A 17,272-nucleotide genomic window follows, 5' to 3' on the forward strand; every position below is an offset into this window, starting at 1 on the left:
ACCTATGTACTACATAGATCAACTAAATCCGCCTCCGGCTAATTGTTGTCGTCGAACATGTCCACTATCTCCGTTCCAGGCTCCGGGTACATGGGACACACGCAACTCCGGCTCCTCCAACGGCACATGCTTGTTGCCCGCTCGTGTTGGATGACCCGTAGGTTGTCCTCCACATATGCCTTATCCTGAATGAATTTCATGATGGTCTACTGCTCCACCATCTCGACTGCTTGGGCGACCGCGAACTCTGTCTCCACGTCCTTCTTGTTGAAGCCCGGAGCCGGAGCCAACTCCTACTCCTCCTCCGGCTACTCCTCCTTCTCCTCCGTCGAAATCGGATGTTGCTCCCCCTCGTCCGGTTTCAACAAGGCCGGAGGCAGACCGGCTGCGATGCAGGCGACACACCTCACGCGAACCTTCTCCTCGATCTGGAAGCGGAGCTCTGACGTGAGCATAGCGTAAGTCGTCTTCTTTTCTCGGGCCATGACGTAGCCGGACGATATAGTAAAAGCGATGAAACGGGAGAGAGATGGATGGATTCGGGCTGACGGCGCAAAGAGGGAGGAGATGGATGTGTCTTGGATTGGGGGACGTGGGCCTGTTAATTAACCGGGCTTTGGCCTCTCGCTGGGTTCACACCCTCACCCGTTTACTCACCACTATGATCAATTAGAACATCCATAATGGGAGTAACATAGGTAGTAACAGAGATGTCATTTAAGAAAAATATATGATGTGATGATTAATTAATAAAAAAAGAGAAAAATGCATCGAAAGTAAAACTCAAGGTGTTAAACCCAAAGCAGCTGCCTCTCCATTTCGCAAGCCAGCGGTAAGCGTCGACACGCGTGCCTGGTAAATTGCGGCTCTACGTATTACTAGCCGCAGCGGCGTTTAATTTGCCGATGAAATTTGCTCACCGCTACACTAGTAGTAGTATAAGTACGCACTACGCCCAGTGGTGACTCAGGCTAGCAGGGCCGAAGAGGAGAAGGACCAACTACTCCATCCACGCTCAGGAGTGAGAAGACGTAATCAGATCAGCCTCGGAGCTTGAACACGAAGGCGCGGGCCATGGCGCGCCTTCACACGCATCCAAGTGCTGCTGTTGTGGTCGTCGTCACCATGCTCCTGCTCCAAGCTTGCTCTGAAGGTAGTCAAGGTATGTATAGTACCATACGTACGTATAGAACTGCGTGCATGCATATATGTTAATTCTTCATCTTTTGGCTCACTGGTTTTGCTTCTGCTTTTTGCCAGCATCAGCATCTTCCTCGCAGCGGCTGCCTCTGCATCAGATGCGCAAGATGCTCAGCGTCAATGCGCCTTCCATGTCATCGAGCGGCGGAGGAGGCCACTCGGTGGAGCCGTTGGAGCTGGAGGAGTGCTCGCAGGACCTCCTGGAGGTGTCCCAGATCAACGCGCCGAGCATGGCCGGCGGCATACCGGCCTACAGCGTGTCGATCACCAACACCTGCACCGACTGTCTCGTGTGCGACGTCCACATCGCATGCGGCGACTTCGCCTCCAATGATGTCATCGACCCGGCCAAGTTCCGTCGCCTCGGCTTCAACGACTGCCTCGTCAACGACGGCCGGTCCATCGACCCCAGCTTTCCCGTGTCCTTCCACTACGGCAACTCATTTCCCTACCCGATGACAGTCGCGTCAGCCTCCTGTGCCTGTAACTAAGCTATGGCTAGAGTATTTTTCTTACGAATAAAATCAACTAGAACTCGGCTTCGGGCTGGTGGTCTGATCGTACTCTTGGAGCTACTGTTATCTATGAATGTATGTGGCGTCGTCGAGGAATAGTTGCACCGAGTCCAATGAAAATTATCGTTGCTATATATGAAATGTTTGGTGCTTTGATGTTTAATATTTCCAAGTTCTCTCCTTTGAGGTATCCAATTGCAACATGAGCCACCATTTTGTCAGCATGGAGTTATTATAGCATAACAATCAGTTGAACTGATTGTGGACTTGTGGTCTACGGACCATCTGATCGTTCCACATGTCTCGTCTATTCCTCTTAGAGCTCCATGCTAAAATTTCTTCCTTAACATTCCGGTGGTGTTTGGTGGAGATCTTAAACTTATTGTGAAATGTCCGGGATAAGAGCAAGAATCTCGCCAATGTTAATACGGGTCTGATCGATATATTCAACGATTAGGTGTGATTTCGAGTTACAGGAGTTACAAAGGGTCACAGCACGATTTACATGGACCTGTAGTTCACCATATAAAGAAACAATACAAAACTAGATTTCTTAATTTGTGTGTAGAATTACGAATTGCTAGCAGATCGATCAAACTACTTAATTATGCAGTCTTCATCTTCATTATTGGAAGATGATATTTTTTTTTATTGGAAGATGATAAAATAGATGGACGGGACTGGCATCCGATCGTTCTGTTTTTAAGGAATAAATGGGAACGAGTCCATCCGACTATACATGCATGCACACTTCCACCACAAGTTTCAATTTATTCTCTCAGGCTATAAAAGAAGCTGGGATTGATGTAGAAGGCTTTCTCACAGTTGGAGTGAGTGCAGCACTGCGCCAGTTGCTCGAATTTGGCCTTTTCCATGGAGATACACATCCTGGAAATGTTTTTGCGATGCATGATGGCCGTATTGCTTACGTCGATTTTGGCAATGTCACCATCCTTAGTCAGGTCTGATATTTTTGGTTGTTTGGCAGTTGCAGAATTCGTCTTCCAGTTGCAATTGGTTGGATTCTTATTGTTGCTTACCTGTCAATATATAATTAATAATATATCATACATTCCCTACAACCAATGATTCTTTAGGAGGAAAAACTGTTTACTTAGGTAGTCAAAATGTACGTCAGCTACTTATAGTTCTGTAATCTGCTAACACCAGAAATAAGTCTTATCAAGAGACAAGAAATGATACCCTTCCTTATTGTGAATGCATTCTGTTGAAACATATTATCGTATCACGTATCTGGTAAGAGTCCGGTACATATGGGAGGAGTCTGGCAGCTATATATTTAAACTAGGCTGCCCCTCTTATCTTCTGTAACTTCCTAGTACCTGATGTATCTTCCCCTCTCTCTCTCTCTCGATCTAACGTACTTAGCACGACTCCTGTACCGACGTACTTAGCACGACTCCTGTACCGACTTTATTCTCATCAATCTAAGGCACGCAGGTCTCCCCTTGGGAGATTGAGACTAGGGCGGGGCATTCCGTATAAACCGAAAGTTCGGTTAATACATTTGGTATTTTTAAGTTTTCTGTTTGAGAGAATGCTAACCAAAAATTCTTGTAAATATTATAAAACCAAAAGTTCGGTTAATCGATAATTCAGTTCGGTATTCGGGTTATACTGCATATATCAAGATTTGTTCAGTGGTGTGCGCACTACCTACCACTTGCAACCTGCCCTCTTAAATAGACGTGCCTTTGGTGCTCTTTCACGTAGCCAGCTGAGGTGGGACTAAACCCGCCGCGGCACCGCATTCTGCTGGTTTGCCTGCGTATGTGGGCATATATCTGTGTAGAATCACAAATTGCTAACAGATCAATAAAACTACTTAATTATGCACTCTTCATCTTCATTATTGGAAGATGATTAATTGGTGTCAAAGTTTGTGTAATCAAATTGAAAATACCTCCGCCTCGGTAGTCTGGTTCGCGACCGCTCCATTGACCGTAGTTAATATATTCATAAAATCTTACTCAGATTTGATGCGCGGTAAGGGGCAACTTCGGTAATTACCGACAAGCTACGACGCGATGACTGACGGCCTGGCAAGAACTAAGGCCTAGCGCATCACGCATAGTATATCGGCACGGAAGAAAAAGTCTAGTAATCACCTCAACGCCTGAGCGCGTGCTTGTGCATCAATCGATTAAAGAGTAGTTTTTTTAGATAATCTCAGAAAGCTTTATTAAATCATTATAATGTTTACAGGAATGGAATTAAGAGGGTCGGACTGAACTACTCCCTCCGTCACAGTTTATAAGGCATGCACGTGTACCTAGGTCATTAATTTAACTTATATAAAATATATTGTTTAATATAAAAATTATATTATTAAAAAATAGAACATCTAAAGTTTCTAATGATATATTTTTTGTAATATATGCCTCTCATTAAGTTGGTCAAATTGACGACCTAGATACACGTGCGGGGCTTATAAACTGAAACGGAGGGAGTAACCAAATATGACGATCAGTCCCTAATGATAAAGTCCTTTCCAGTGCTTCATGGTGTACATGGGCTAAGTGTGCCAGATAAACAAAAAAGTGATGTGACAAATCAATTAAAGAGGAGAGGGAATATTATGATGACCCAGGAAGAAATGGTGTTAAACGTGTGGACCTATGCAAAAGGACTACCAACCAATACATAAAGAAATTTAATTGTTAAACAATTCAATAAAAAAGCTTAGCTATAAAAGGTAAGCACGTATGCATTGATAAGACTAGGTGTTAAGGTTTTAATGCGTTTAGCACCTCATGTAAGCCTCAATGTATTGGATGTGACAAAACAATTAAAGAAGAGAGGAAACATTAGGTGACCACACGAAGAAACAGTGTAAGCACGTGGACCTATGCAAAAGGACTACCAACCAATGCATGAAGAGTTTAAATGTTAAACAATTCAATGAGAAAACTTAGCTACAAAAGCTAAACACTTATGCATTGGAAAGACTAGTTGCTACTCCCTCATTTCTAGTTTATAGGGATCATCTAAGAAAATTCAGATTTCTAATATATTAGGCTTATTTTAAATCTAAATAAGTTAAAGTGCTTTGAGTCTCATGCCATATTTAATTCATAAAGATAAAAGAAAGGAAATAATGGTTATGCATGCATCTTTTTCTACATGCATCATGCAAGTTCAATGAGAGAAATGGTGCTATTTTTATTGTTTGAAAATTAAATATGTGAGAAATATTTCATTGGCTACTTAAAACTAATGTTATCCACTTACAATTCATTTGATTGATGAGATTTTTTATTTAAACCCTATAAATCGAAAAGGAGGGAATACTTCGCTAAATTGTGAGCTTTGGTATTCGAGCTCTTAAATTCTTGAATGAAGTTACAGGTAGTAAAATCTACGAAACAATCTTTAATCTCCCGGATAATTGCATCATATACTGCTGCACATCCTTGCTTGATCTCGTCAATGATGACTTTGCAGTCTGATGCTACTTTGATCTGCTGGACATATAAGTCACCTGCTAGTGCCAAACCTTCTCTCACAGCCAACGCCCCCAATGTTGTTGGATCATGAATACCCCTCCACACAATCGCTGATGCACCCAGGAAAGCACCATCTTGAGCTATGCTCACCGCGCCAGCAGCACCGAATGTACTACTCCTGGTTAAAAGAGTACATTTTTTTAGGAACCTTTTAAAGTGTACGTTTTTTTTTTTTTGAGAAAAGTGAAAAGAGAACGGTTTTTTTTTAGGGAAAGTTAAAAGAGTACGTGATGTCCAGACAGTGGTGGATGCGTACGTGCAACCTTGACCTATATTTTGCCTTCTTGCAAGGTCCTTTTGGGCTTGACACAGGGGCTTAGCCCATATCCTTGCTAATAGCCGAATATTAAGGCTATCAAGGGTCAGTCTTACGCATCGCCACCTGGCGCATCTTAAACTGTCGCCACATTTTGGGCTCTTTCTTTGAACTTTGTTTTTTTATTTTTCCGCACGTATTTTGGGTATTTTAGGTGTTTTTTTGGTTTTTTGGCTTTTCAGTTTTTCATCGGTCTTTCTTAGATGTTGGAGGAAAAAATAGAAAGTATTTTGCGTGAAAAAATTCCTTTTTTTTTTTGCAAGGCATCCTCATGCCTCTCAGAAATGAAAACAACGTTTTTCTCCTTCCTCAAAAGGCACGGATTTGCTTTTCCTAGAGACAGAGCCGTGCCTCTAAAAAAAACACATTTTATTTGTTTTCGCGAGAGGCATGGTTTTGCTTCCGCGAAAGACATGATTTTGCCTCTCGAAAAGAAAACAAAAACTTGTTTTTTTCTGTAAGAGACGATTTTTTCGTGAAAAATAAGTTCGTCAAAACCTATCAACATGGGATCTAATTTTAAAGATCTCGATCCGAGGAATCCAACAATTAAAACGGTTTCAGATTTGGACGCACGATTTTAATGATAAAACATTTTTTTTAAACAGACCTATGAAAAAGGAAAAACTCTCAAGTTGTGACAAGTAGCGTACAACATGCCTGCCACTTGTCGCAACCTCGAAAGGTGAGAGTGGCCTTTCAAAGTACCATCCCTCAATTACTGATTTCACTAATATTAATACTCGTGGATAGGTTAGTCCCCGCCGCAACTCGTTGAGGGGGGTGAAGCATAGGGGGGTCTGGCCCCCGCTCCCATGCCTCCGCCTCTCACCTTTTTTAAGAAAGTATGCTTGTACTTATATCACCAAAATATACATAGTCATGAACTCGTATAAGCACACGCTAACACACTTTGCTACATGCCTACACGTGTGCCACTTGTCACGATCTGAGGAGTTAAAGTGACCTTTGAAAGGAGTATCCCTTAATTAATGATTTTACTAATATTAATACTCGTGGACAGGTTAGTCCCCGCTGCAACTCGTTGAGGGGGTTGAAGCATAGTGGGGGTATGCCTCCCGCTCCCTTGGCTCCGCCTCTGACCTTTTTTAAGAAAGTATGCTTGTATTTATATCATCAAACAATACATAGTCCTCAAATCGTATAAGGACAAGCTAACACACTCACGATTAAGAAGAAAACAAAGAGCACTCTAACACAACTAGAAAATCACAAAGATCTCCGGATCTCTGTGTCTTCACCCCTAAACCTTACAAAAGACCCGTGCAACAAAAGAATCTACAACCACATGTCATCATATTCAACCAAAACATCATCACCGCCACATTGCTCCATCTTTTCTTTGCTCCGGCACCTAAAGGACAAGGACACACATGTGTATCCAACAAACCCGCACCAGCCTTCGCCATGTGTGGCCTCGAGTAGCGCCATATATGTCCCTTCCGATTAGAAGATAATTAGGATCCGGTTCGGGGCCGCGGCCGAGCCAGTCACTTGAGCAAAGCAGGACATCCCTCCAGCGTCAGCACAAAGAAAAATGATGAACATCAACAGTAGATCATATCGATGAGGAGTAAGAAGAAGCTACATCTCCACAAAACCACCAACCACCCAAGGATTTGCCCGACCAGTGTTGACCGACCTCAAGACACCATAGTTCGCGACCTCAATGAGATCCAGGGATCCACTACCCTGCTGGCTCCAAGACGAAGGCAAGAGCCCCACCTGATCACGTACGAAGCCCGAGGAAACTTATTCAGACGTGACACTGCCGCAACAGACTCGACAATGTCTCCCTCAACCCTAACCATATTGTGAACACAACCGATGCACATATCTGAGTCCCCTTCCCTCCCACCATCAAAGCGTCCAACAAAGGGAGAGGATACAATGACGGCATCGATGGAGCACAAAGGGAATCGCGGACGCTCCTCGCCTCGCTACGATCTGCTTTTAGTGGAGGTCATTTTTCCTCAGAGGGCGGAGATTCGCCTCTGACCTGACTCATAGTTTTCTGGATCGTGTGTTCGTGTCTCCGGAGTGGGAGATCAAGTTTCCCACATGTTCGCTTGAGGCAGTAACATACTTGGCCTTGGACCCCTTCCCCTTTGATGTTGGACTAGTGCATGAAACGCGCCTTGCTGCGCCGTTCTTCATTGAGTTAAGTATTATATGTGGTTTATTACCACCCCAGCTGACTTGATATGTATAATTATCACTTACTTATCTTACATATCATTACCAATCATGTTAAAACATCTTCGCAGTAGCAAAAATAGCAGATCTGTGGTAATACACTCAGTCTCATTGAGGTAATGATCTGCAATCTCTGGCGTTAGCTAGACGAATGCTTATGACAACAAACCTTCTCCTGCAACGGCACCAGAAGAATGCTGATAGCACTCCCAAGTAATGAAACTAGAAGAATATTGTTGATGGCCCACCAGCGCGTGGGTTCGCAACAGTTTTCGAGGGTAGAGTATTCGACCCAAATTTGTTGATTCGCACGACGGGAGGTGAGAGAATACTCTCAAGTATTAGCAGTTGAATTGTCAGATTCAACCACACCTGGAAGATTAGTATCTACAAGCACAGTAGTAACAGCAAAGTAGCGAGTAACGGCAGTGTAACGAGCAATAGCAGTGGCAAGGAACATCAGTAGTGACAGCAGTAGCAGCAGCAAAGCAAGACAAGTAACAGCAGTAGCAACAGTAGTAGCAGCAGCAGAGCAAGACAAGTAACAGAAGTAGGACAAACTCGTAAGCAATGTTCGGTGATTTGTTTGGATGATATTCATCATGCAACAGCTATAACACGGAGAGATATGTGGCTAGCTCCCGTTCGTCAATGTGATGTAGGCATGCATTCCGTGTGTCGTCATACGTGCTTAGGGAAAAGAACTTGCATGACATCTATTGTCCATCCCTCCCGTGGCAGCGGGGTCCAAAAGGAAACTATGGGATATTAAGGTTCTCCTTTTAATAAAGAACCGGACCAACGCATTAGCACTTGATGAACACATGAACTCCTCAAACTATGGCCATCACCGAGAGTGGTTCCGGTTATTGTCACTCCGGGGTTGCCGGATCATAATGTTGGAATTATGCCCTAGAGGCAATAATAAATATAGTTATTATTATAATTCCTGTATCAAGATAATCGTTTATTATCCATGCTATAATTGTATTGAATGAAGACTTATATACATGTCTGGATACATAGACAAAACACTATCCCTAGCAAGCCTCTAGTTGGCTAGCCAGTTGATCAAAGATAGTCAGGGTCTTCTGATTATATACAAGGTGTTGTTGCTTGATAATTGGATCACGTCATTAGAAGAATCACGTGATGGACTAGACCCAAACTAATAGACGTAGCATGTTGATCATGTCATTTTGTTGCTACTGTTTTCTGCATGTCAAGTATTTGTTCCTATGACCATGAGATCATATAACTCACTGACACCGGAGGGATGCTTTGTGTGTATCAAACGTCGCAACGTAACTGGGTGACTATAAAGATGCTCTGCAGGTATCTCCGAAGGTGTTCGTTGAGTTAGTATGGATCGAGACAGGGATTTGTCACTCCGTGTGACGGAGAGGTATCTCGGGGCCCACTCGGTAATACAACATCACACACAAGCCTTGCAAGCAATGTGACTTAGTGTAAGTTGCGGGATCTTGTATTACGGAATGAGTAAAGAGACTTGCCGGTAAACGAGATTGAAATAGGTATGCGGATACTGACGACCGAATCTCAGGCAAGTAACATACCGAAGGACAAAGGGAATGACATACGGGATTATATGAATCCTTGGCACTGAGGTTCAAACGATAAGATCTTCGTAGAATATGTGGGATCCCATATGGGCATCCAGGTCCCGCAATTGGATATTGACCTAGGAGTCACTCGGGTCATGTCTACATAGTTCTCGAACCCGCACGGTCTGCACACTTAAGGTTCGACGTTGTTTTATGCGTATTTGAGTTATATGGTTGGTTACCGAATGTTGTTCGGAGTCCCGGATGAGATCACGGACGTCACGAGGGTTTCCGGAATGGTCCGGAAATGAAGATTGATAGGATGACCTCATTTGATTACCGAAAGGTTTTCGGAGTTACCGGGAATGTACCGGGAATGACGAATGGGTTCCGGGTGTTCACCGGGGGGGGCAACCCACCCCGGGGAAGCCCATAAGCCTTGGGGGTGGCGCACCAGCCCTTGGTGGGATGGTGGGACAACCCAAGAGGGACCTATGCGCCAAGGATAGAAAATCAAAGAGAAAGAAAAAAAAGGGAGGTGGGAAAGGAGAGAAGGACTCCACTTTCCAATCCTAGTTGGACTAGGATTGGAGGAGGACTCCTCCTCCCCTTGGTGCGCAGCCCTTGGGGCTCCTTGAGCCTCAAGGCAAGCCTCCCCTCCCTCCTCCTATATATATGGAGCAATTAGGGCTGATTTGAGACAACTTTTTGAAAGGCAGCCCGACCACATACCTCCACGGTTTTACCTCTAGATCGCGTTTCTGCGGACCTCGGGCGGAGCCCTGCCGAGATCAGATCACCACCAACCTCCAGAGCGCCGTCACGCTGCCGGAGAACTCATCTACTTCTCCGTCTCTCTTGCTGGATCAAGAAGGCCGAGATCATCGTCGAGCTGTACGTGTGCTGAACGCGGAGGTGCCGTCCGTTCGGCACTAGATCGTGGGATGGATCGCGGGACGGTTCGCGGGACGGTTCGCGGGGCGGATCGAGGGATGTGAGGACGTTCCACTACATCAACCGCGTTCACTAACGCTTCTGCTGTGCTATCTACAAGGGTACGTAGATCGGAAATCCCCTCTCGTAGATGAACATCACCATGATAGGTCTTCGTGCGTGTAGGAAAAATTTTGTTTCCCATGCGACGTTCCCCAACAGTGGCATCATGAGCTAGGTTCATGCGTAGATGTCTTCTCGAGTAGAACACAAAAGTTTTTGTGGGCGGTGATGTGCATTTTGCTGCCCTCCTTAGTCTTTTCTTGATTCCTCATTAGTGAAAAGGTTGGCTATTTCGGATAGTTTGGCAAGATGGGCTATGACCGTCTCAGACTCATAACCGTGAAAAGGATCAGATTCGACTAGAGAGATTATCTCAGGGTGGACAGAGAATTCATAATCCTTATCGGTGACAAAGATAGGCAAAGTGGCAAACTTCGGGTCATTTTTCATACTAGCTTCCTGAGATTTTTCCTTCCACTTGAGAAGTAATTTCTCAGCATCATAGGCATCCTTACACGCAAGAAAATCATCAGCTATCTCTCCCTCCATAACGTAACCCTCAGGTATATCACGCAATTCATATCTAGGAGAGCTAGATCTAATAGGAGCAAAAGCAGGTTCTATCTCAATAGTATCGGCAGTTTCAGGAGAATCACGAGCATTGGCAGTAACTCTAGCAATATGAGCATCAAGGAACACTCCTAGTGGAACATCAGGCAAAGGAGTATCTCTAGAAGTATCAAGCATAGCATCATTAGGCAAAATAGCATCTCTAGCATCATCAGGCAAAGCAGCAAGCATAGCATCTCTAGCAGTATCAGGAATAGTATCAAGCATAGTATCATCAGGCATAGTATCCAGCATAGCATCTCTAGCAGTATCAGGCATAGTATCAAGCATAGCATCTCTAGCAGTAGTATCACAAGCATCATCAAGCACAGGCGACGAATCAAGATTTCTAGCAGGAGGTGAAGTCGCAAACTTACTCATAATTGAAGGTGAATCAAGTGCAGAGCTAGATGGCAATTCCTTACCTCCCCTCGTAGTTGAGGGCAAGACTTTGGTCTTCGGATCCTTCAGATTCTTCATAGTGATCAACAGATATAAATCCCAAGTGACTCAGAGAATATAGCAATACCTCCCCGGCAACGGCGCGAGAAAAATGCTCATCTGCAATCTCCGGTGTTAGCTAGACGAATGCTTATGACAACAAACCTTCTCCTGCAACAGCACCAAAAAAATGCTGATAGCACTCCCAGTAATGAAACTAGAAGAATGTTGTTGACGGCCCACCAACGCGTGGGTTCACAACAGTTTTCGAGGGTAGAGTATTCGACCCAAATTTGTTGATTCGCACGACAGGAGGTGAGAGAATACTCTCAAGTATTAGCAGTTGAATTGTCAGATTCAACCACACCTGAAAGATTAGTATTTGCAAGCACAGTAGTAACAGCAAAGTAGCGAGTAACGGTAGTGTAACGAGCAATAGCAGTGGCAAGGAACATCAGTAGTGACAGCAGTAGCAGCAGCAAAGCAAGACAAGTAACAGCAGTAGCAACAGTAGTAGCAGCAGCAGAGCAAGACAAGTAACAGCAATAGGACAAACTCGTAGGCAATGGGTCGGTGATTTGTTTGGATGATATTCAACATGCAACAGCTATAACACGGAGAGATATGTGGCTAGCTCCCGTTCGTCAATGTGATGTAGGCATGCATTCCGTGTGTCGTCATACGTGCTTAGGGAAAAGAACTTGCATTACATCTATTGTCCATCCCTCCCGTGGCAGCGGGGTCCAAAAGGAAACTACGGGATATTAAGGTTCTCCTTTTAATAAAGAAGGGACCAACGCATTAGCACTTGGTGAACACATGAACTCCTCAAACTATGGTCATCACCGGGAGTGGTTCCGGTTATTGTCACTCCGGGGTTGCCGGATCATAACACATAGTAGGTAACTACAACTTGCAAGATCGGATCTAAAACACGCATATATTGGTGACAAGATAATAATTTCAGATCTGAAATCATGGCACTCGGGCCCTAGTGACAAGCATTAAGCATGGCAAAGTAGTAGCAACATCAATCTCAGAACATAGTGGATACTAGGGATCAATCCCCATCAAAACTAACTCGATTACATGATAGATCTCATCCTACTCATCACCGCCCAGCGAGCCTACGAATAGATTACTTACGAACGACGAAGAGCTTCATGGAATTGGAGAGGGAAGAAGGTTGATGATGACGATTGCGACGATTTCCCCTCTCCGGAGCCCAAGACGGACTCCAGATCTGCCCTCGAGATGAAGAACAGGTGGTGGCGGTGCCTCCGTATCGAAAATGCGACGAAAACTTCTCTCTTTTTATTTTTTCTGGGACGAAAGGCAACTTATAGAGCTGGAGTTGGGGGCGGCAGGTACCTGTGGGCCCCACAAGCCTGCCCACCGCCACCAGGGGGGTGGTGGCGGAGCAGGGGCTTGTGGCCCACTGGCCCACCACCTGAGGTGGAACTTGGCGCAGATATTTTTGATATTCTCCAAAACTGCTCCCCGTAAATTTTCAGGACGTTTGGAGAACTTTGATTTCTGCACAAAAATAACACCAAGGCAATTCTGCTGAAAACAACGTAAGTCCAGGTTAGTTCCATTCAAATCATGCAAATTAGAGTCCAAAACAAGGGCAAAAGAGTTTGGAAAAGTAGATACGATGGAGACGTATCAACTCCCCCAAGCTTAAAACCTTGCTTGTCCTCAAGCAACTCAGTTGACAAACTGAGAGAGAAATAAAAACTTTGACAAACTCTGTTTGATCTTGTTGTTGCAACTATGTCTAACTCATAACCAGAATTTCAGCAAGATCACAAGTTAACCACAAAAGCAAATGACACAAAGGTCTCACAGTAAACTAATATCAATGGCATAATCAGCTAACGAGCAAATAATAATGAGTTTCAAATACCAACACTTCAATCAAAACAAGTATGAAGCAATATGAATAGGTGGTATCTCGCTAGCTCTTTCTCAGACCGCAAAACATAAATGCAGAGCACTTTCAAAGATCAAGGGCTGACTAAACATTGCAATTCATAGCAACGAAGATCCAGTCATAGTCATACTCAATATCAATCAAAAGCAAAGCATAAAAATGACAGAGGTGCTCTCTAATTGGTGCTTAGATAAGAGGAGGATGACTCAACAGGAAAATAAATAGACAGGCCCTTCACAGAGGGAAGCATTGATTTGCAGAGGTGCCAGAGCTCAAGCTTTGAAAACAGAGATAATAATTTTGGGTGGCATGCTTTCATTGTCAACGCAATGACCAAGAGTTCTCAATATCTTCCATGCTACTCATGCTATAGGCGGTTCCCAAACAGAAAAGTAAAGTTTTAACTCCCCCACCACCAATCAATTACACTCCACGGCTAGCCGAATCCTCGGGTACCGTCCATACTAACATCAATCCGGGGGGAGTCTTGTTTTACAGTTATGTTTTCGATTTAAGCGTGGAACTGGGCATCCCAAATACCGGCCCCTTTCTCGTGAATGACTGTGAATAAACACATGTCGAGGATAACACTCCTAGCATGGAAGATACCAATAGCCCTCTGTCACCACATGAGCGGTTCGGGCATGCAAAACAGATTATTTCTTGAAGGTTTAGAGAATGGCACATGCAAATTTACTTGGAACGGCAGGTAGATACCGCAAATATGTAGGTATGGTGGACTCTCATGGAAAAACTTTTGGGTTTATGGAAGTGGATGCACAAGCAGTATTCCCGCTTAGTACAGGTGAAGGCTAGCAAAAGACTAGGAAGCGACCAACTAGAGAGCGACAACAGTCATCAAGATGCAATGAGTTTGACTAACATTGAATGCAAGCATGAACATGATATAAATCACCATGAACACGAACATCATAGAGGCTATGTTGATTTTGTTTCAACTACATGCACGAACATGCGCCAAGTCAAGCCACTTGAAACATTCAAAGGAGAATACCATCCTATCATACTACATCATAGTCATCTCAAAATCTATGTTGGCAGTCAAGACAAACCATTATAAGCTCTCAGCTAAATAAGCATGGCATCAGAAACTATGATCTCTAAGTTGTCATTGCAAACATGGTTCTCTCACAACAAAGCTAAATCTGGGTCGACAAGCTAGTCATATTTACAAAAACAAAATAGATAGAGCTCATACCAGCTTTTCAGTCTCAGTCACTTCATCATATATCATCATTGTTGCCTTTCATTTGCATGATCAAACGATGAAAACAAAAATAAGCGCATTGGACTAAGCTGAATCTGCACGCAAACACAAAGGAGAAGACAAAATAATATGGATCTTTGAAAGCTAAACAGGTAAGCATGCAAGAACCACTAAGCATTGTAACCAATATCTTCTACCTTGACACAAAGAATAAGAAAACTATTTACACGGGAAAGCTCCCAACAAGCAAAAGAAGAAAGAAAAATCTTTTTGGGTTTTCTCAAAAGGACACAAAACAAGAAAACAAGAAAACGAAAAGAAACTAGCATGGATAATACAGTGGCAACGTGTAAACACCGGCTAACAAAGTGAAAGCATAAGCATGAATGTAAAGTCGGTGAGAACACGTACTCCCCCAAGCTTAGGCTTTTGGCCTAGCTTGGTCTACTCCCAAGGTGGGAAATAACCAGCTCCGGGATACTCTGGAGCAGACTGTGGATGCCACTGTTGTGTGAGCTCCTTTGGCTCCCACTGATAAACTCGCGTCTGGTACTCGACTGGCGGCTCGGGCACGGGCGCGTGTGGTTGGGCCAAGCCCCAATATGCGTAGATGTCCGCGGGCATAATAGTGTACCTGCCTGCATGAAGATCAAACAAAGAAGGAGAAGGCAAAGTAATAGTCTCTCGAGTACCCTGACTAAACACCAGGTTATAAATCATCCGTCTACTAGCATCTCTATCCAGAAAATCATGGCGAACCATGCTGTCATAATCCAGATATCTCTCAGGTAGAAGCATCTCTCCTTCCTCTCCCAGTCTAATGGGTATCTCAAAGTGTCTGGCAAGACGGGTAGCATAGATACCTCCATAGACAACACCTTTAGAACGGTTCAGGTTCCACCGTTGAGCTACTATAGCGCCCAGGCTATAAGTCTTATCGTTATAAAGGCCTTTGCGCAAAACCGCAAGGTATGGAGAACTAAGTGATCCAGCCTCCCCACGGCCAATCAAACATTTTCCCACAAATAGTGAGAAGTACCGAAGCACAGGAAAATGTATGCTAGCAATTCTAGCGCAAGACACTCCTGTCTCCTCTCCAACAGCAATAGAACCAATGAAATCCTCCAAGTCCCGTGGACGAGGGTCGCGGATATCCCCAACATAAGGTAATTTGCATACATTGCAAAAGTCCTGTAGCGTCATGCACTGGGGGACATCGTATATCATGAACTCAACCATGGGAGGATTCTTCCTCGGATAAAAGTTGAAGCTTTGAACGAAAATATTGGTGAGGAGGAGATATTGTGGGCACTTGTCTTCAATGAACGCAGTAAGCCCTGCGTTCTCCACCAAGTAATAAAAGTCTTCATAAAGTCCAGCGGCGCGCAAAAATTCATCACTTGGCCACTCGCACGCTCGAACTTCTGTGACTCGAGGGACTACGTACTTGGGGTTATTCTTCTCATCCTCCTTGGTATTACGGCTTGAAGAGCCTCTAAAGAACCTCCTCATCTTTTCCTTTTCCTAGCTCTGAAAAATTCTGAAATTTTTTAGAGACTTTGAAAGAATAGTAAATAAGGATTAACCCAACTTGTAGTAACTACTCCTACTAGTGCCTAGAGACCGTATCACGCGCTAAAACTACTTGGGACCAGCTAAAATCAACCTTTCTAGCTCAAGAACAGGGTCACCAAGGTAGCAAGAATACGCGAAGGATAAAGCACTAGAGCAAAAACTAATTGGACCAATGGAGGAGTCACTTACCAAGGAGTAATTTCCCCAAAACGTTTTGGAGAATGGTGCTTTGAGCAACGAGATCGAAAATCACAGCCAAATGAGCAAGAACACGGGTTTGAGCTGTGAAACAATTTTTTCTGGAGGTGGAAGAAGAGGCTGAGAGCTGGAATGAGTGGAGGGGGTGCCTGTGGGACCCACAAGCTTGCACCACGCCACCAGGGGTGGTGGCGGAGCAAGGGCTTGTGGCCCATTGGTCAGGCCCCCTGGCCAGCTCTCAGGCCCAGAAATTTTCAAAAATTCCAGAAAAAATCATACTAAATTTTCAGGACCATCGGAGAACTTCTATTTTCGAGGTATTTTTCTCTTGGACGCTAAAACAGAAAACAGGAAAAGCTAAACTAATTCTATCATTTTCCTTCTAAGCAACAGAAAAGGAAAACTCAAAACAGAGGTATGTGACTCTTTGATTCATCCGTCTCATCGAAAGAAATCCGTCAATGGGATTGATCAAGTCCTTATGACAAAACCTTCTCGAAACGCAAGAGAGAACGGAGAATTTTCGAATAGCCACTAAGTCACCTCAATGGGGATATGTATCTCCCCAACAAGCAAATCATACTTCATCTTGACACGAGGAATAGGGCATTCAAAGCTCCCAATGAGAATCGATGAAGTCTTTTCGATAGCATTGATGCAATGTACTGGATATCATTTCTTCGGAAAATGCACGGTGTGCTCATTACCGTTGACATGGAAAGTGACATTGCCTTTGTTGCAATCTATAACAGCCCCTGCAGTGTTTAAAAAGGGTCTTCCGAGGATGATAGCCATGGCATCGTCCTCGAGAATATCCAAGATAACAAAGTCTGTTAAGATAGTGGTATTAGCAACCACAACAGGCACATCCTCGCAAATGCCGATAGGGAAAGTAGTTGATTTGTCTGCCATTTGCAGAGAAATTTCAGTGGGTGTCAACTTATCCAAC

At 44.1% G+C, this 17,272-nt stretch overlaps 1 protein-coding gene across 3 annotated transcripts; it reads left to right on the forward strand.

Moving 5' to 3' along the window:
- The first annotated feature begins 949 nt into the window (after window positions 1-949).
- Window positions 950-1,878, forward strand: LOC123451198 (TPD1 protein homolog 1B-like). Of its 3 annotated transcripts, none has more exons than XM_045128204.1 (2): window positions 950-1,162; window positions 1,267-1,878. In XM_045128204.1, the coding sequence occupies exons 1-2, from the start codon at window positions 1,075-1,077 to the stop codon at window positions 1,689-1,691; spliced, it is 513 nt and encodes a 170-aa protein (XP_044984139.1). In that variant the 5' UTR covers window positions 950-1,074; the 3' UTR covers window positions 1,692-1,878. The 3 variants fall into 3 exon arrangements, with proteins under 3 accessions (XP_044984139.1, XP_044984140.1, XP_044984138.1); XM_045128205.1 differs by having other exon boundaries at window positions 950-1,153; window positions 1,261-1,878; XM_045128203.1 differs by having other exon boundaries at window positions 951-1,162; window positions 1,261-1,878.
- Window positions 1,879-17,272: the final 15,394 nt, after the last annotated feature.

Source organism: Hordeum vulgare, chromosome 4H (genome assembly GCF_904849725.1).
Source record: "Hordeum vulgare subsp. vulgare chromosome 4H, MorexV3_pseudomolecules_assembly, whole genome shotgun sequence".
Classification (NCBI taxonomy): domain Eukaryota; kingdom Viridiplantae; phylum Streptophyta; class Magnoliopsida; order Poales; family Poaceae; genus Hordeum; species Hordeum vulgare.